The sequence below is a fragment of the Copadichromis virginalis genome, linkage group LG2 (assembly GCF_057382275.1).
Source record: "Copadichromis virginalis isolate Kocher_CV1m ecotype Utaka linkage group LG2, C_Virginalis_male_GT1.1, whole genome shotgun sequence".
In the NCBI taxonomy this organism is placed as follows: Eukaryota; Metazoa; Chordata; class Actinopteri; order Cichliformes; family Cichlidae; genus Copadichromis; species Copadichromis virginalis.
In genome coordinates, this window is record NC_140619.1 from 11,107,564 (window position 1) to 11,128,558 (window position 20,995).

A 20,995-nucleotide genomic window follows, 5' to 3' on the forward strand; every position below is an offset into this window, starting at 1 on the left:
TTGTCATCGAACAGAAACGGGAGCTGGAAGCATGTAAATATAATAATAACCACTGCAGCCAAGAAGAGTGCCTGACGAGCCCAGTTGTAAGTAAGCTATTAAGACTCGACTGTACACAGTGTTTGTGTTTTTCTCCGAAATAATAAGCTCCGTTGGAGCAGCCTTTCAACACCTCTCTCTGTCTCTCACTAGCAAACTTGACCCAGACAACAAAGTAAAGCTAGTTTTCGGCTACAAGCCGACACGGGACCGACTATTAGCCAGAGGTCCCTTTACCACAGCTGGGAGCCGCGGACCTTCAGTAATCGTAATAAATCACACAGCAATAGTACATTCATGTAGTTGTAAACAGCATGATAATATATTAAATAATCCAAAGTATTCAGAATGTGTTACTCTCATTGAGTAACGTAACGGAATACGTTACAAAATACATTTTGGGGCATGTATTCTGTAATCTGTAGTGGAATACATTTTAAAAGTAACCTTCCCAACACTGTGCTTGCGACACAGAGAGGAGAGGGCGGGGCAGCGGGGGTTCTCTGGCTGGCTGGAGCAGCATCTAATAACCAACTGGCAAAATAAAAACAAACCACCAAACACGAAAACGCCAGACATTATGATACAGACTTATAATTTGCACCAATGTTTTTTCGAAATTCTATACGTGAAAAGTGAGCGTGAGAGCCCTCTGTGCTCGCTGCTGAAGTCAAAGTAAACTTTGTCATCTCCGCTATATAGGTCCAGTATATAGAGAGACGAGAGGACGAGGCTCCAGTTACAGCAGTGCAAGTAAACAAACAATAAGTATAAGAAAGGTAAGAAAATAAATAAATATACTCTTTAGGACCAGGGGTAAAGGGATCAATAACAATTAGAGGGAGTGTTCGCCCAGGGCGCCAAACGGGCTAGGACCGCCACTGCTGGCAGGAGTCAGAACTGCAGCTGCTGCTGTCATTTCACCTGTAACACAAATATTTGGTAATGAAATGTTGACCACAAAGGGCGCTGTGCCTCCCAGTGCATGTTTATCACAGAGAGTAACGTTATTGGAGTGTAGAAGCATAACAGACACGGTGCCTGCTCACACTGAACTTATTCTGTTAACAAACTGCATCAACGACATAGACGCTGTATCCACGCTGACGTGATGCCTTTGTAAAACTATGAGGAAGAATATCATATCTGTACTGATATGGGCTCGGCAAGGTGTTAGTGAAAGGATGCCACATCATTTGATGAGAATGCAGGTTTAACTGCTTTGTCGCCTTCATTCTTTAAACTCCAAAACTAACAGAGGTGTTTATTCTTCTTCATTAGATGAATCTTATTATTTCTACTAGGGAAATGCTCTCATTAATAATCTAAAGGTGGAAAAGGTTTTGTGAATATTTCATGTTTCATCCACGACGAGGTGGTATGGTAGCAGAGTGGCATGGCTGGATTTTTACAGCATATTGTGATCTAATAAAGGCTTCGGATTGAATTAGATCCTGATGGACTGAGTCTGTTTTCTTGCTGTTTGTGTCTGTGCAGTTAAAATCCTATCACATTCTCGTTTTGTTGGCGGCAGTCTTGCGTTATGAGTTTAGGTTCAGAGGTCGGTGCGTGGTCACTCAGTGCTGCTGTTGAATGATATCCAGAATACGAAAAGTCTCTGTAAGTGCACCAGAATAGCATGACATCATGCTTCTGTTGCTCTTCGGAAGGGTTTCTGCACTGAAGCGAAAGTGGATTAGTCATCAAGGACAGCGAGCGCGTCTGGCGATGATACCAGCGGTTCGAATTATCTTCTGGTCACTGCACAGTGGCGTCAGCTGTGCAGTGATTCAGACGTGCAGCTGCAGAAGCATCCAGCAAGGCGTGACTTCAGACTGAAGAAATGATTTAGTCATGTGATGTCTGTTTGTTTGGGGGATTTTTTAGGATAAGGACTTTGGGAAACAGACTCTCCATAAGGGTCACGCCAACCCGCTGGCGGAGGTGACGACCAGTCTGAAGACCTACCAGCACTTCACCCTGGAGAAGGCCTACTTGGGTGAGGACTTCTTCTGGGCCTTCACCCCGGTGGCGGGGGATTTCATACGGATACGATTCTTCACACCTGTTCGCATCGAAAGGTCAGTAACGAAGGACGGGATAGGGGGAGTACCACAGGTTAGAGTCTTCCCTCCGTCCCTGCTCCTCTTACTGAAATATCACCTCTCTCTCTTTCTCTCAGGTTTTTCTTCCGGAGCGGAAACATCGAACATCCAGGAGACAAACTTTTCAACACGTCGGTGGAAGTTCTGCCTTTCGATGTGAGTGTTCAGATACAGTTTTAATGGGTGGGGCATCCTGGGAAGCCTTAAAGTGTCCACATGCTTCTTTGCTAGCTGTTTTGGGTAAAAGTATAGAAGTTTAAAATCTTTTAGATGTGCTTACTTTCTTAAAAGATCATTTCGGTGCGGTCCAGCAGAGGGTCAACTGAGAACAATCTTCGCCCACTCGTGTGGTGGCTAGCAGCATCACCTCTCCTCGAGAAGGTCCAGGGTTTGAATCCAGGCTAAGGCCTTTCTGTGAGGAGGTTGTTCTCCATGTGCTTCCTCCAGCACAGTTCAAAGACATGCGTGAGGTTCAGTTTAATTTGGTCTTTGTCTCTGTTAGCCTGTGACATCCGGGATAGGCTCCTGCACTGAATTGGATGAGGTTTTCATTTAATGGATAGATGGGTGAAATTTCTGCTTTTTGACCCAGTATCCATCACAATGACAGCAAAGGATGAGAGTGCAAAGTTAACATAGCCTTTAGAAACATCAAGGACGAGGCAGGCAGGCTGAAACAAACCGGAGTAATCCAGGAAGCCCCTAACCGAGAGATTAATTTCCATCTATAGCAGGAGACCATATCGGACTCTGCCATGAGTGCCTGCTATAAGTGAGAACAGATTCAGTTTGTGGTGTGTGGAAAAGGAGGCAGAGTGATGGATCACTGCCACTTTCTGTTTGTGGTCGACTGTAAAACAAAGGCTGAATGAAGCCGAGAGCCTCAGCGGGGCAGAGAGAGGTGAGCTGAGAGGAAGAGGAGCTCCTACCGAGATCAACAGGAGAGATAAAACGAGGAGAAGAATCGGTACGCGCTTACAGGAAGCTGAGCACACAGACACGTGCAGACCAGAGCTGGAGGAGGGAGGCGGTTGCTGCAGTAATGCTGACCAAGAGCAGGAAGGGAGGAGGAGAAGGAGGGGGTGGGACTGGATGATGGCCCTAAAAACTGCAGGTACACGCCAGAAAACGTGGCTGCACAAAACACGATTAATGCTAAATTTGTTAGAAATTTCATCGTCCATGCTGCGGCTGCTCCCGTGGCCGAAACATGTCAAAGTGTGGTTTGTGGAGTTAAATCGGTTTAGTTCATATGAAGCTCATATGTCTGTTGTTGTAAAGGCATCAAAGGGCTTCGGCTTTTCTGTGTATCGAGTTAGTAACGCACAGAAAACCTGCAGTCGAGTTTTATCATCAGCCTGAGAAGAGTCCAAAAATGATCAGTCTTCTTCTGCCTCCATCTCCTCCTATCCCAGCATCCCCCTCTGTCACACCAACCCTCTGCATGACCTCCTTCACAACATCCTTTCTGAGGTCCCCCTACCTGGCAGCTCCATCAGTATATCCGTATATGCTCATCTCCACCCGTTCCACCCCCTTCTTTTCTTCACCTCTCATGGTTTGGATGGTTGACCCCACGTATTTACACTCACCTGCCTCCCTCTCATTCACACTTATCTCTTTTTTCATTTGTGATTCAAACATGATGTGAATGTGTCAGTGGAGCCGTCAGTAATTGAGCTGTTCTGATAAGAGGATGATGGAGGTGAGCTGAAAAGAATTAATTTTAGGTGAAAAGGTCATTGAATTATCATATTAATATGTGATCATTTAAAACGTTATGTTGAACCGGCGGTATTGTTTGGATTTTTTGAGGCTGTAGGTGTGAATAATCGCTGTGACAGCTGAGAGCAGGTAAAATGATGTTGGTTTAAATGTCAGAGTGCGTCTTTAGGCAGCGTCTCCATTCAGAAGTTGATCAGCAGCCGGGACAGCGTCTCAGTCTGTGCGAGGACAGGAAACAGTGCAGGTGTGTGCGCACATGGGAAAGCTCCAGAGCCTTTATGAGTACTGTTACTCCGGCACAGGAAGCACGAGAAACAGCAGCAATGTTAATGAGTGAGCAGCTTAAAGTCAGAGTTTTCACTGGTGGATCTCCCTTTAGCTTCTTTTACCTGGCTAGATCACCATGGTAACAGGTGTGAAACACATGTATAAAGTGCAGAGGGGTGATGCGTTCGGGCTTTCGGTGGCAGTGCTGATCAGATACACAGTCGTATTTCACTAACAGCGACACAAACGGCACTGCAGTCTCAGTTTAGCTGTGCAGTTTTTAAAAAAATATCCTCTTTAATTCCTAATGTTGCTCTTTCTTGTGTCGCCTATACATTCATTTTGTATAAGCCGTGAGACCAGTTTTCCCGTGCTTCACTCGCGTACGTCAGTTTGAAGAGGAACAAGAACTCCACGGGACTCTGATGTGAAAAGATGTAACAAAAAATTTATTTCACAGTTTGCATCTTACAGGAGTGGTCAGGTTTAACTTATCCTCAACAAAATAACCTACTACGGTAGGAAAACCGTGTGGCTCTGTTCTACCCTGCTGCCGCGTATAGTTTATGCCGTATTAACTCTTTTTCTCTCTCCCCCCTCCCACACCGCATGCGCTAATTTGCATACATCCGTGATGCCCGGATTTTACTATAAACACGAGTCTTTAAGGCACATGTATTCATGGTACTACGTAACCAAACCAACACAGCAATAAAATAATTTTAGTTCCACCATAAACATGCATTTACTTCCTAAATTATTAATTACACAAACGAGCTTAACAACAGCGAAATATAAATACTAAAACATATGAACTATCTTAACTTGGCTCCCACAAATTTCCTGTCTGTCTTCTGAGTGTTTCCGCCTGTGTCTCGTCAACGACTCGCGTTTGTGTTTCCGTTCTTGTTGCTTCTTCAGACAGATCCTGTGATTCAGCAGAACGTCCTTCCAGTAACCTGAAACAATCATTTTCTGTGTGACTCTATAAGTTTCTCACTATACTGCGTTACTTCAGTTCATTGAGGTTTGCGGTATTCATTCATGCACAGGTCTCTGAAGGTCCCATCACAACATCTCAGTCGGTTGAGGTCTGGACTCTGAGTGGACCGTTGCAGATTTGCTGCGCTGCTCTGGATCATTGTCCTGTTAATGACCCAGTTTGGTCTGAGCTTTAGCTGTGGGACAGATTTCCAGAAGTCTTGTTGTTTATTCAGAAGCAGCTTTGCAAATCTAAACCGTGCTGCAATTTCTTTTTACAGAGAAAAGACTTTCTCCTGGAAACCCTTCTGCATAATACCTTAGAATTTAACTGTGCTTTTTACCAGGAACGAGGAAACCAGCTATCCTCAGGGATGTGTGACACCCTTGCTTTGTTATTCCTGTCAGAATGGAGAGTTTTGGTAGTTTTTTTAAAGTTAAACAAATCCAGTTGACCTGAGGTGTGTCACATGCACCCCACAGTGCTTTGATTGTTTAAGGAGGTAAATGAGGTTCTGAAAAAAGTGAAAGTTTTTCAGAAAAGGGTACTCAGTGTTGCATTATTTCAAGTAAAATCCTGATTTAATGTTACAAGTATAGTGTGATGCTTTAACCGTGGTGCTGTTGTATTCATAATAATAATAATAATAATAATAATGTATACTCTATTGATCCCTGTGGGGAAATTCCTCTCTGCATTTAACCCATTCACTCAGTGAAGCAGTGGGCAGCCATTGGGCGCCTGGGGAGCAGTTTGTAGGGATGGTACCTTGTTCAGAGGTACCTCAGGGTAGCCGTTCAGTGGATTCAACCCCCGACCTTCCGGTCACGGGGCCACCACTCTACCTACTGAGCTATCCCTTCCCCATTATATGAGAAGTTATTAAACTTTTAGTGTGTAAAATGAGCCCAAAGCTGCAGAAAACACAAGTTCTGAATCTAAATAGAAAAGTTAAACATAGCTGGAGGAGAGGAGCTGGGTTTCTTTTTTTATTGCTTTTATTGCACATGTAACTGATCCATGTTAAAAATGAGTTTTCTCCTTATTATAACTATAATTGAGACTCTCCAGCTTTCAATGAATGGCCTTAGATTAGATTTCTAATTGAATGATGAGGCGTTTTCTTTCTGACACACTAACGATACAAACACAGAGTCAAATAATCTAATTGATTAACTGATCGGCTGGTGTTTCGTTTGCTTCCAGAATATCCAGGCAGAGAAAGAGGCCTTGATAGAAGGGAAGGAGAAAACGCCAAAGTACCACCGGACCGAGGACGGCTTCATCAGAATCGGTGAGTGATGGCACACAGACAGCAGACAGCTGTGTGCAGCTTCACCAAGTTTCCTCGATCATCATAAAGTGATGGGTGTAGCAGCAGCTGAGGACGTGCGACTGACTGCTGCATTTGAGGAGCTGTAATGAGCTCTTTCCCTGCACATGAGCTGTCACAGTTTACATCTGCAGGGAGGGAAAACGCTCCTTTTACTCTTTTATCTTCCTGAGCTGTGGAGTGAACTTCGACACGCAGTCTTTACAGCTGATCGAGTTCGGCTGTTCTCCATTTTAAGAACCTGTACTTGTAAGCAGCTCCACAAAACTGCCAATCAGCAGAGCTCAGTGCTGAATATTTCACCTCCCAGCAAGGATTATTGTAAAGAAAGCACCTTGGAACAGCTGATCTTTCAAATATCTGAGCCCTGTGCGCTAAAAAGTCACATTAATTTGATTTTTGATTATATTTTGAGTTGTTTTCTCAGGAATGATCTGTGTTTGTGACCATAGACTGTTCACTCGCTGCTTTGTAGTCTTTCCATTTTAAATCCTGTGGGCATATCACACACACGGACACATCTGATAATTAGCGCTCAGTCACATCCAAATAAAATAAATTAAAAAAAAAAAACTGGAATCTCAGACAGTCAGTTAGTACAGTAATCTCACAGCAGCCATATTATTGGTCAGATGATGTTATTAAAGATGCTCCAACAGCACAAAGAGGTCCACTTCAGGGACTCCAGTGATCTGAGGTGACAGCTAGCAGCTACAGTCACCTGTGTCTCCATCCACCTTTCAGTCAAAGAAGCCACACCCCTAACAAAGCATAATAATTTAACCCTATATAATATTTTAACAGGTGACTTATAACTGTACCGTTGCTTTGAAGGATTAAATTATCTACAGAGACCAAAACCATTTTTGTATGAGGCTCTAAACATGTTTATTTCTGCTGTAAAGTTTTAACATGGTGGTCTATGGGGTCTGGCTGACTGCTGGAGCCTCTGGTGGACAGTAGAGGAACTGCGGGCTTTGGCGCTGCGCTTTTATTTGGTGTATTTTTTCAGCTCGTGGAGGTTTCGTGATTCACAAGGCGAAAACCCACAAACTTCTCCTCCTTTATTTTTGTATATTGAATAATTTAACAGTGATGTTCTGCACATCTTTAACCAGCACGCAGCCTGACAGGTTTGGTGTTTTCCAAACTTTAAGAGCTGAACAACAACTTTTGTTATGAAAACTTTGCATTAGATTGTAAAAACTGACAGGCTGAAGGCCAAAACTTGGTTCCGCTGTGGATGTGAGAAGGTAAAGAGGCAGGTATCGTGCTGAGATCTTACATCAGTCCGCTTTCCATCTGGTAGAAATCCGGCCTTGCAGGATGATGCTCGTAAAAATGTAAACTTTATTTATAAGTAAAAATGAGCAGATGAAAGAATAAGCAGAAAAAGTTAGAGACTGTGCGTAGGTGCGTTCAGTCAATCGATCAATAAACTCGCCGGGAATAGATTTCATGTCACAGGTTGGATTTTCAGTGTAGCCTCGGGGTTTCACACACATTGGCAGACTGTCAGATTTATCTTTTCATTACTGGAATTTGTTTTTTCTCCAGCTGGGCTGATTTCAGCAGGATTAACTGGAACCTTCAGTAAATAAATTAAGGTGCCCTGACATGCTGTGTGAAGTTATTTGACTTAAAATAAATAAAAACTGAAATAAAACCAACAGAACAAAATTAATCTGCTCATTTGTTCTTTGCATCGGGAGCACCGAGCATCCTTGGTCAGTTTCTATTATATGAATGCAAACATTGAAGCTTCTGGCCTATTTAGCTCATCTACTCTTTTAGATTATTCTGGACCACAGTCGTCTTTTTGTCTTTCTCATTATTTGCATGAAAGACGTTGTTTTGTGCATGTTTGAATCCACCTGAAGGAATCAGGACTTCAGAGGGAAAGAAGATACTGGCCTACAGCAGGTGGAAGGAGCGCCAGTGTGGGCTGACATCATAAATTACCAGCAGCTCTTTATCCCCTTCATCAATTTTTCAGATGAGTCGGCGGATCGATCCAGCCGCGCTCCTTCACTCTATTCATTTCATCGTGCTGCCTTCAGGAGACCTGCATCCAATTTCAGTGTGTGAGATCTTCTGTGTGAGAATTAACCGTCTGAGAGAGTCAGGACTAAATGGCATGTTTGAAGGAGGGTGGGCTACAGAAAGGAGGGAACTTCATTTCAGTGAAGTTCAGGTTCCTCCTCCAGTCTGTCATGTCCCAGCATCGAGCCTGAAAGAGCCCAAACACGTGGTTCTGTCCTGGAAAGGTCAATGTTCCCGTCACTTCCACAGAAATCAAAAGTTTACAGAAACTTTTAGGCGCTTCAAACTTTCTTTTGTATAAATTTATTTTTGAGAAGCTCGGCATCTTAAACACGCTTTGAATTTTTGTGGAAAATTCCTTCACAAAGAGATCAGTCCTGAGGGGGAAGCATGGGAACTTGGATGTTTTCACTTTTCCTCTAGCACCACCACGAGGCTCGCATTGTTTCAGTTAAAAATGTAATCACCCATCAGACGATTGGGATGGACTTTGGTTCAGTTCATTTAATCAAGCTCAAGAATTCTGGAGAATTCATACCCGAGTATTTCTATTCATCCTCCTTTCTGCTTCCTGTGCTTTAATCTAGACTTGAAGTGGACCTGAAGTCTGCTGTTTGTTGCCTGAAAGTGTAAAATGTCATCCTCTTAAAAGATTTGTTTCCCGCCTCTGTCGGCGTTTATTGTAGGAGAAACAAAAAGAAAGCTCCCATGTCAGCCCAAGAACTGCCGTCTGATTATTTTTTATTCTCTATGTTCTGAGCCTTTGTGTGATCTGTGTTTCTGGGGACAGCTCTCAGACAGCCGTATACACGAGTCTGGATACTGAGTGAAAACCATAATACCCACAATAATATCAGATAATTCCCTGTGATAAACAATAACATGCTCCCCAGATGCTGTTCTCTGTCAGGATTACAGTCGCTACCTGGAAGCATCACTGCCAGCATGATAATCCTAGTAAATAAATCCTCTGAGGGATTATTGCTCTGTTGAGGTTCAGTTGCCCTGAAACCAACCTCTGCTGGAAGACCCGATACCGGCAGGACGCCAGAGAGGGTCTGATGGAGACTGAGGCTTTTTTCCTGGTAGTCAGGCTCAGAGAAAGCTGGAACCACAGGGGTCAATAAATGGATGGTGGGAACACGTAATGGGTCTTAATAACCCTGTAAATCTGCACAGAAAGCATAACAATCCCTTAATTACTTCAAAATCCCTTTTAAAATGCTAAAAAAGCAGGTTAAAGATTCAAATAAACCTTCGTTAAAGATAAGATGTTTTATCTGAGCCAAAAGTAGGTATATCAAGAGGTCAGTTTTTACCCCTCAGTGTAAAAATCTTGGGGTATTTTCGTCCCACCAGGGCGGCTGGGCGGGGTGATGCAATTGTGTGAACAATTTGTGAACACAATAACTTCAGAGCGAGGCAATGTAGGATTTTAAAGTCTATACTATAGGTGTTTCTAGTAAAATCTCAGTGAAAAGCTTTCAGGCGCAATATCTCAAAAAGGAGTTATACCACATTTATGCCACAGGTGCATGTACTATGAGGCTGGAGGTGAGCACTGCCCACCGCCAGTATTTTTGTGAAGCATGTTCTTTGTCATGCAGGAGCCAAACACAGGCACAAAAATTAGTGACCAAAACAAAAAGTGAGTTTTATTCTATTCAAGGGTACAGAAAGACAAAACAGAATAAAGCACACCCAAATCAAGTGAAGAAGAAGCCTGACAAAGACTGAAAGTACATAATGAAGAACAGAAGTATGTGTTCCTCTGACCCGGGTAACTTTTGGGTTAGGTCTGGGTTTTAAGATCAAAGTGGGCTTTAAATGTAAAATGAGTACAGCTCTGTTGTATTCGCATTTCCCTGATGATCAGTAACTTTATTCCCTCCAAACAACTCTACAGTCATTTTATTGTTGTATAAGATTTAATGTCTCATCTTAAAACAGAGCAGTTATTTGAACTTATATAAAATTTACACATGGACTAAACCATTTATTATGTTTTTATCTGCTATTATTGTTATTGTTTGGAAATACTTAGTTGTCTGCTGTCAGTACATTTATCTATAACTATGAGTGAAACCGTGGATTAACTTGCCATGTTCATGTGACCATTTATCCTGATTACTGATGTTAGAGTAAATGAATCCAGATAAAAGAAAAATACTGTGGATATGTGGATCTCATTTCATAGTGCAGGGTCCAGGATAATAAGGTGAAGCCAATGAGGGCAGAGCAGACAGTCATAACAGAGGGACAACACAGGAAGTAAAATCACCAAAGTGACATGTCCAAAATAACAGGAAACAGCAAAGAACAAGACTTTAGAAAACCTAGGCAGGGAGGTCACCGGGGAAAAATGTGTATCCCTTGAGCAGTTGGCATGTGGTTGCAGGCTGCTGTATTTAAATGGATGAAATAGATCGCAAAGAGGATGCTGCACCATTAACTGCCTTGTGTTTACTTTGGTCGCTGGCAGATTAAATAAAATGACAGTAGAAATCTCTGTAAATTTAAAAAGCTGTCACAGTGCACTTCTGTTTGAAACCATCCTCACTTCTCCTGTCAGGTTATTGAGCCTGTTGATCTTCATCTTTTCCAGGAACGTTCCATAATGGCATCGCAGAGGGGGAGGTGGACCCCAGCTTCGGGCCCCTGGAGGCCATGCGTCTCTCAGTGATCACGGACTCACCAGTCTGGGTGATCCTCAGCGAGGTGAGATCGCCTCAGAGTTAAATCAAACTAAAACTAACCAAAAGACAGTGTTCTGTTGAGACATTTATCCACACTTACTGCTGAGTATTGACAGAAGAAGTCCTTGGAGAGGATTCTGAAGTCTCCGGGGTATAATGTGCTGCCTCTTGGCCAGGACTCCCTTGAAAAAGAGGTCTTTGATCTCAACGGGACATTCCTGGTTAAATAAAGGTTAAATAAATAAATAAATAAAGTATTCTGTAATCCTTTCTTTACTCTGTCTGTACAAACTGGTCCAGTATATTAAGTCCTTTTCAGTGAATGTGGTCCCAGTGCCCAATCTAAGAACTAATTTCAGGTATATTCACCAGAAAGAGACAGAAAGTTGGTACCACTGATGTCAGTGTCCAGCAGGTTTTCTGAAAGATTTCTTTAAAAAAAAAAAAAAATTTATTGTATTTTATTTCATTGGACTGATAGTTCAGGAAGCAGAGCTGTGCCCTGAATCAGCTACAGTAGCTCCAGTTAGTGACAGACTGCAGTAAAGTTGACTATTAGGCCGACAGTTGTCATGTCTTATCAGAGCTTAGATAAGATCCACGCACAAACGATGACAGCACAGTGAATATTAACTGAAAGCTCTCCTGTAGTAATGCGGCCAACACACCGGGAAAGCAACCTGTGAGTCTCCAGATGGAACGATAATTAGAGCGTGGCTGAAAATAAAAACAGCTTGAATCCGTGCTGCAGCTCGCCCATCAGCTGTGAAGCAAAGCTGCAGACGCATCAGTCTCGATAATGATTGGATTTATAGATGCAGGGCCACACGTGAAACTGGGCACAGCTTGTGATGAATGCTCTCACTTTTTCTGAGCAGCCACCTGCTTTTTCAGAAACTGATCAAACATCCAGGTTACCGCGCTTGTTTCTGCTCCTCTCATTAAAGTTTATTCAAACTTTAATAAATCTATCATATCTTCTGAATATCCCCTGTATTTGGAGTTACGAGGGGTCAGATAGGCTATATAAGTGAAAAGCGGCAGGTTTGGACCCCCACCATACTTCCTGTGTGATCGTGCAAAGCAGCTGATGCTGAGCAGGTCAGGCGGGTTTGTCTCGTTATTATTTTAGTGATTCTCTGTGACTCACGCCTTGGCCGTCTCTCCTCTCTCAGATCTTCATAAAGAAAGCCGAGTAAAGCTCCGCCCCCTCGAAGTTACCTCAGCGGCGTTCAGACGAGCTGACCGGAAGCTCCTCTGCTCCCGTCCTGCCTCGTCCCGCTCACCAGATCCCCACCGCGGTGCCACAGCGCCGCCGCCTGGCAGGACCTCGGCGCTGCAGGACTGAACAGATCAGAGACTGAGACACAGCGACAGGTGGGCTCACCTGTCTCCACCCAGAGGAGTGATGTCATTACTCCTCATCCTGTATTTATGTGTACATACAGTAAGCTCAATGTTGAAACACTGGTAATCACGGAGGCTGTGGCAAGAGCGGCGAGCCACCTCTGATGATTGATCTGCTGCTTTGGGACTTCCTGTCTGCAGACGGGACCTTCCTGCCCCGCCCACAGTACCCGTGTATGTGCATCCACTCGCTGCGTGTGGTGATGTGTGTGCTCCAGGCGTTTCCCCTCCTTCAATTTGCCTTAACAAAGAGCAGAGTCACTTCAAACAGGCCCCGCCTCCCAACATGTAGCGTCCACAAATACCCAGAATCCTCTGCTGCAGCCTCGGACCTTCTTCCCGTTATCGTGGTTTCAAACTACTGACGAAGACGCCGACGAGTTTCTGTTCATGACCACATCTTTAAGTTACCGAGGCCTTCACACTGACTGCTCTGTGTCCTGATTACTCTGATTACTCTGCAGTACACCACTGTACCCTGAGGCATTCCTCAGTACCATGTAGTACTCTGATTACTCTGCTGTACTCCACTGTGCTCTGAGGTATTCCTCAGTACCATGCAGTACTCTGATTACTGTGTAATACTCTGATTACTCTGACATACTCCAGTGTACTCTGAGGTATTCCTCTGTGTTTTGCAGTACTCTGATTACTCTGCAATACTCCATTGTATTCTGAGAGTCTTTGGTACTCTGTGGTTCCTCATTAGTACTCTGAAATACGCCACTGTATCCTGAGATATTCCACATCACTTTGACTGTTATTCAGTACTCTAATTACATTAAAATAGTCTAGAGTACTCAAAAATATTCCACAGTACTCTGAATTCCTCAGAAGACTGTAAAATGCTTTGAGGTATTCCACAGTCTCCTGAGGTACCATGGAGTACTTTGAGGGTTTGTTTTTTTTTAATACTTTGAGGTACACTCCACAGTACTTTGAAGTACTCAACAGTCCCCTGATTACTCTGCATTGGTCTTACTCTGCAGTACTCTTAAATACTTCGCAGTACTGTGAGGTATTCCACAGTACTATGCAGTACTACTACAGTGTGCCTCAGAACACTGGGGTAATCAGGGTACTGCAGAGAGTATTGAAAAATAATCAGAGAACCGTCCCTCAGAGGGACTCTGAGATATTATGGACTAATCTGAGATACTTTGCAGTACTCTGATGTATTTTGTAGTACTCTGATGTACTCTGTTGTACCACTTGGGTACTTTTCCTTCTTGTGTCTTCTCCACAGGTCGATTTTTAGTTTTTCTGAGCAGACGCCGTCGTCCTTCGGCTCTTTGTCTCGCGCTGAGCGACGGTGTCAGTGTCGTCTTACAGGAGAGAAGTTTGTGATAAATTGTTCCCTCGTTTGCAGATTTTAATCTGTTCCCCGAACAGCTGCCTTAAAGTGACGTAATTCATGACATTATCATTGTTTCTTTTGTGCGTCTAACTTTGGACCGACTGAATTTAATTGACTTCATGTTGGATCGACTGATTTATGAGCACATTTGTCAGATTTAGGGGCCACATTACCTCTCTGAAAGACCGAGAGCGAAATGAACATCCTGTCAAAGTTTATTAAAACTCCAGAATCACTTTTAAGGACTTACGTTCTTGGGTTTTCGAGGTGGATAATGGCCAGGGCTCTGATTAATCTCCTGGGTTCTGGACATTTTGAGGTCTTGAACTGGACTAAAGTGAAGAGCGAGGGGCCGTCCGGAGGCTCTCTCCTTCTCTAGTGGTTCTGTGGTTTAACAATGAGTAAATATGCGGTGTTCTAAGTGCTGTCATCTGCCTTTAAAACACAAATGTAGGACAAAAGAGTGTTTTAGTGTGTTGTTCCTTCTGTAACATTTAATGCTGTTTTAACTTAATTTCACCCGTTATTTCTGCACTTCTGGGAGCTTTAAACCATGTTATGAAGTGCGAGTGTGGCTCGAAGGTTATTGCTTTGATGCCTGTCACGCTGCGCTTATACTGGGCAGCTTCCAGTGGATGTGTTGAAGTGCACTGCCTTTGCACTCAGTGCAGTCGCTCATAAGAAACAACAAAACATACCCAGTAATTCTAATTTGTTTCCATTATTATTGTACTAATTATGTCTTCAAATACACACAACAACAGTGAAGTGAAGCTGAAACATGAAACCGTATTTTATTCACAGTAAAACACTGAAAACGCGGTAACACGTCTCTAAAAAGGGCCACATTTCCCTCTGTGCAGCATCTCCTCTTCTTTGAACAACAGTCTGTAAACATCTGGGCACTGAGGAGAGCGGCTGCTGGAATTTTTCAAGAGGAATAGCATCACATTCCTCTTTGATTCTAGCTGCTCACACAGTACAAATTGGCTTGCTAATATGCAGAAACACCACAGGATGTAGCTTTGACGTCTATAATCTGCTCACAGAAATCCACAGGAACAGGCTAAGTGAAGTAAAGGAGGTAAATGAACCACGGGAACAGTTTATCGAGACTCTCCTGCATTAAGATGTGTCTCTCTTTCCTGTACAAACTGTCACTAGTTCAGATTTTCAGATGTGAAGTCAGCTGATCAGTGATATTAGGCTAAATTAACTCTAGCTTCAGGAAACATCCCAGGATTTTATTTTTTTTTATTTTCTTTGAAAGATGCACTGGAATGCATTGCTATCATCTTGTATGTGTCTTTTGTATCCTTTAGATAAACTCTATTTAAATGAGCTTAAACTTCTATCCAATCTGTGAATTGTAATAAAGACAGAAATTTAAGTGGTTTCCTCGTGTCTTTTAATTTCAGCATCTCTTCTAATGCAGGAAAGTCTTTCTTTTTCCAGATTCCACCCCCCGTGAGGTTTGTTAAAACTGAGCAAAAAGCTTCCTAAATAATTAATGTTTGCTCGTTTTTGTCATTTTCTGATCAGATTAATGCATTCATACTGACGTTTCTGTAATGAGGTGAATTGACAGGCTTTATGAATGAAGAGGAATTCACATTCAAAAAATTTACTTCACACTGTCACGAAAACTAAACTTCACTTTGACATAGAGACATGAAAAAAGGAGAAGGTATGGAGGAACGTTTTGTGAAAATATTTACAGAATATATTAAAAAGGTCTTGGCTACTCTTTTCAGATGAAAGCTGACATTTTCCAGGGGTGTATCTGACATCATCTGGCTTCTCATGATGGAAAATTCATTGTATGTTTGTACGTTCAAGTGTGAGTCAAATAAGGAAACTGTAGGATTAATTAGGAAAATAAATCAGTGCATCATCTGCATGTAAACTGACATTTTCCAAGGAACTGAGCATTCTGAGCAGATTCAGTAAAAAACACAGGTCCTTATTCTGAGCCTTTTGGTACACCAGTATTTATTGTAAAGGTGAAGAAACAGATTCACAGACCAGAATGTGAAGCACAAACTGCTCGTCATCATCATCAATGTGAATTTCAGTCAGGGTGATAACTCGATCATCGTGCTGTGGTTCTGCTCTTAAATGAACTGATTGATAAATGGGATGAAGAGTAACTTCGTCAGCAGAGCTGTTTCCATCGAAACTATCCAACAACAGAAAATTTCTGCTCTGCACCGTTGTATCTGTACTACAACAGGACAAAAAAACATACATACATATGACACAGGAGTGCTGTTATGAGGTTAAGTGTTAAAAAGCATCTTTTTCTACTTACTTTATTTACTTTTACACTTCAGTCATAAAATAGAGTGAAAATAGGGTTTTTCATCACTTTTGAACATTTTAATACTGCAGTAATTATAAATGATTCTATGAATGAAATTAATGACATTTGGTTGTTCCAAATGTCAGTAAGGACTTGAGGTATGCGCATATTTGGCTGTAGAGTTGTCAGGTGGGTGATGTGGAAGAGGCGAGTAGTTTTCTGGAAACTTCGTTTCATCACAAAAATGATGAAATGGCAGCATCACTCATTGTTTTTTGCAGGAGCTGCTTCATCACACAGACTCTATGATCTTCATTTCAGGTGGAGAACTGAATGTTTGTCTATAGTCTTGTAGGTAAGGTCTTTACCTTACAATATGATGTGCTTTGGATTTTTTATGAGCCTAATCTAAATCAAACTGAATTGATTTGAATTTAAAAGTGTGTTTATGTCCAACTCAATCTGAAAAAAGTCAGGTGACAAGAAGTGCTGAAGACTAAAGAAATTCATCCATCCATCCATTTTCATCCGCTTTGTCCGGGGCCGGGTCGCGGGGGCAGCAGCCTAAGCAAAGAGGCCCAGACCTCCCTCTCCCCAGCCACCTCCTCCAGCTTATCCGGGGGAATACCAAGGCGTTCCCAGGCCAGCCGAGAGATATAATCTCTCCAGCGTGTCCTGGGTCTGCCCCGGGGCCTCCTCCCGGTGGGACATGCCTGGAACACCTCACCCAGGAGGCGCCCAGGGGGCATCCTTGTCAGATGCCCGAACCACCTCAGCTGGCTCCTTTCGATGTGGAGCAGCAGCTGCTCTACTCTGAGCCCCTCCCGGATGGCCGAACTTCTCACCCTATCTCTAAGGGAGAGGCCAGCCACCCTTCGGAGGAAGCTCATTTCTGCCGCTTGTATCCGCAATCTCGTTCTTTCGGTCACTACCCACAGCTCGTGGCCATAGGTGAGGGTAGGGACGTAGATCGACCGGTAAATTGAGAGCTTCGCTTTTACACTCAGCTCCCTCTTCACCACGACGGACCGGTGCAGCGTCCGCATTACTGCAGCTGCAGCCCCAATCCGTCTGTCGATCTCCGGCTTCCTTCTCCCATCACTCGCGAACAAGACCCCGAGATACTTGAACTCCTCCACTTGGGGCAGGAACTCATCCCCGACCCGGAGTGGGCACTCCACCCTTTTCCGGCTGAGAACCATGGCCTCAGATTTGGAGGTGCTGATCCTCATTCCCGCTGCTTCACACTCTAAAACCGCATTGTTCCTCCTGTATCCGAGGTTCGACTAACGGACGAACTCTCCTTTCCAGCACCCTGGCATAGACTTTCCCAGGGAGGCTGAGGAGTGTGATCCCCCTGTAGTTGGAACACACCCTCCGGTCCCCTTTCTTGAAGATGGGGACCACCACCCCGGTCTGCCAGTCCACAGGTACTGCCCCTGATCTCCACGCAACATTGCAGAGGCGTGTCAACCAGGACAGCCCTACAACGTCCAGAGCCTTCAGGAACTCGGGGCGGACCTCATCAACACCAGGGGCTCTGCCACCAAGGAGTTGTTTAACTGCCTCAGTGACCTCGCCCCCGGAAATTGGCGGGTCATTCCCCTCATCCCCAGACTCTGCTTCCTCCTCGGAAGACGTGTCAGTGGGATTAAGGAGGTCCTCGAAGTATTCCTTCCACCGCCTGACAATTTTCTCAGTCGACGTCAGCAGCGCTCCGCCAGCACTATACACAGTGCAGGTAGAGCACCGCTTTCCCCTCCTGAGACGTCTGACGGTTTGCCAGAATCTCTTCGAGGCAGCCCGAAAGTCTTTTTCCATGGCCTCTCCGAACTCCTCCCACACCCGAGTTTTTGCTTCAGCCACTGCCCGAGCCGCATTCCGCTTGGCCTGTCGATACCTGTCGGCTGCCTCCGGAGTCCCACAGGCTAACCAAGCCCGATAGGACTCCTTCTTCAGCCTGGTGGCTCCCTTCACCTCTGGTGTCCACCATTTGGTTCGGGGATTACCACCACGGCAGGCACCAACCACCTTGCGGCCGCAGCTCAATGCAGCAGCTTCGGCAATGGAGACGCTGAACATGGTCCATTCGGACTCAATGTCCCCAGTCTCCCTCGGAATGCTGTTGAAGCTCTGCCGGAGGTGTGCGTTGAAGATCTCGCGGACTGGGGCCTCTGCTAGACGTTCCCAGCACACCCTCACTACGCGTTTAGGTGCACCAGGTCTGTCCAGCTTCTTCCCCCGCCACCTGATCCAACTCACCACCAGGTGGTGATCAGTTGACAGCTCAGCCCCTCTCTTTACCCGAGTGTCCAGAACATATGGTCGCAGGTCTGCTGATACGATTACAAAATCGATCATCGACCTACGGCCTAGAGCATCCTGGTGCCACGTGCACTTATGGACACTCTTATGTTCGAACAGGGTGTTCGTTATGGCCAAACTGTGATTAGCACAGAAGTCCAATAACAGAGCACCGCTCGGGTTCAGATCAGGGAGGCCGTTCCTCCCAATCACGCCCCTCCAGGTCTCGCTGTCGTTACCCACGTGAGCATTGAAGTCTCCCAGCAGGACAACAGAGTCTCCAGGTGGAGCACCCTCCAGCACCCCCCCCCCCCCCCCCCCCCAGGGACTCTAAGAAGGCTGGGTACTCTGAACTGCCACTCGGCGCATAAGCGCAGATGACAGTCAGGACCCGTTCCCCGACCCTAAGGCGCAGGGAACAAACCCTCTCGTCCACCGGGAAAAACCCCAACGTACCGGCAGCAAGCCGAGGGGATATTAGGATACCCACCCCAGCCCGCCGCCTCTCACCAGGGGCAACTCCAGACTGAGACAGAGTCCAGCCCCTCTCCAGGAGACTGGTTCCAGAGCCCAAGCCATGTGTAGAGGTGAGCCCGACTATATCTAGCCGGTACCTCTCAACCTCACGCACTAACTCGGGCTCCTTCCCCACCAGAGAGGTGACATTCCATGTCCCTATTGCCAGTCTTGGCAGCCGGGGGTCAGTCCGCCAGGGCCTCCGCTCCTGGCCGCCACCCGGCACACAATGCACCCGACCCCTATGGCGCCTCCTGCGGGTGGTGGGCCTGTGGGAGGATGGGCCCATGTCTCCTCTTCGGGTTGTGCCCGGCCGGGCCCCATGGACTAAGGCCCGGCCACCAGACGCTCGCCCTCGGGCACCCTCCCCGGGCCTGGCTCCAGGGCGGGGCCCCGGTAACCCTATCCCGGGCAGGGTAAACTGTTCCCTCGATGTCCTTTTCATAAGGGTCTTATGAAGACACTAAAGAAATTAACTCTTTTAATTACGATCACTTTAAAAGTCACAAATAATTCAGCAGGTGGATGGGTACCTTTAACAACCAGCTCTGGAAGAGAACTGAGTTTTGGTTTAGAAGGGTAACGGCACCGGCACGGTGGTTAGCACTGTTGCCGCACAGCAAGAAGGTCTTGAGTTCAATTCCAACATCAGGCCGGTGCCTTTCTGTGTGGAGTTTGCATGTTCTCCCCGTGTTTGCGTGGGTTCTCTCCGGGTACTCCGGCTTCCTCCCACCGTCCAAAGACATGCAGCTTGTGGGGATAGGTTAATTGAATAATCCAAATTGTCACTAGGTGTGAATGTGTGAATGAAAGTGAGTGCGAATGGTTGTCTGTCCCTGTGTGTTGGCCCTGCGACAGACTGGTGACCTGTCCAGGGTGTACCCCGCCTCTCGCCCTATGACAGCTGGGATAGGCTCCAGCGCCCCCCGCGACCCTGAAAAGGATAAGCGGAAGCGAATGGATGGATGGGTAACGGCACCATGTGGTGTGGCGGTCACATGCAGGAAGATCACATGATTCTTAGAGCTCTGCTCTGACACAGAGTCAAGCATCAGAACATTTTCTTCGGTGATAAAGCATCACTATCTGTGGCTCCATAGTGTAGGGATTAACACCTTCAGCTAATACACAGAAGATCCCTTTTCAAGTCCAGGAGGTCACCCAAATCTCTGGGGACAGCTGGAAGGTCATCTGATCTGAAAACCTGACAAAATCAAGCATGCCGATCTATTTGCTGTGGCGACCCCTGGTGAATAAGGGAACAGCCGAAAGAAGCTTTATAAAGAATCAGTCTTATGTGATTTATGTTTATTCAGTCGCTGCTAATTAGGGCACAATAACATCCAGTTAAAATCCTGGAGTTTCACTCAGCAATACTGGAGCTCAGACCTGTTGGATGGTCTGTTTATTTAATTTACCACAAAGCAGCCATATTAGATGATTGCATTAAAAATATTCTAAAAGGCTCAAACAGTACAAACACAGTCCACGGGTCCAGTTCAGAGACTCCAATTAGCTGACTCACTACTGGAGCCTTAGGTAGATGTTAGAGGATCTTGATTGATTGATTGATATACCTTTATTAGTCCCACAAGGGGAAATTTCATAAGGCTGCCGACCTATTGCACACAATGGCGGCGCCATCTTACCCTCCGACCATACATACATTTCACAAAACATCACATGGGGAAGACAGGTCAGAGAGGTATAACAATTGAAAATGCACCACATGAGGAAAGATAAGGAGAAAAAAATAACTCCCCCCAGACTGAGCTCCAACAGGGAGATCAGTTTGAGAACAGAAAAAGACACCTCTGTGTAAGAGCACATGAAAAAAAAACTCTTAATACACCAAAGAAACACATGACAAGCAACAGGGGTGGATAAAGGGTGAGAGACAGCCAATGTAGACAGTCCAT

The 20,995-nt window shown here is 45.0% G+C and overlaps 1 protein-coding gene across 1 annotated transcript in view; it reads left to right on the forward strand.

Moving 5' to 3' along the window:
- The window catches only part of mgat4b (alpha-1,3-mannosyl-glycoprotein 4-beta-N-acetylglucosaminyltransferase B), a 118,315-nt gene extending 102,966 nt beyond the window's left edge, over nt 1-15,349 (forward strand). Inside the window, exons 11-15 of the mRNA XM_085471192.1 lie at nt 1,927-2,120; nt 2,222-2,300; nt 6,325-6,412; nt 11,100-11,212; nt 12,366-15,349. Of these exons, the coding sequence (XP_085327318.1) occupies nt 1,927-2,120; nt 2,222-2,300; nt 6,325-6,412; nt 11,100-11,212; nt 12,366-12,389 (498 nt within the window). The 3' untranslated portion in view covers nt 12,390-15,349. The remainder of the gene's footprint in view (nt 1-1,926; nt 2,121-2,221; nt 2,301-6,324; nt 6,413-11,099; nt 11,213-12,365) is intronic.
- The last annotated feature ends 5,646 nt before the right edge of the window (nt 15,350-20,995 follow it).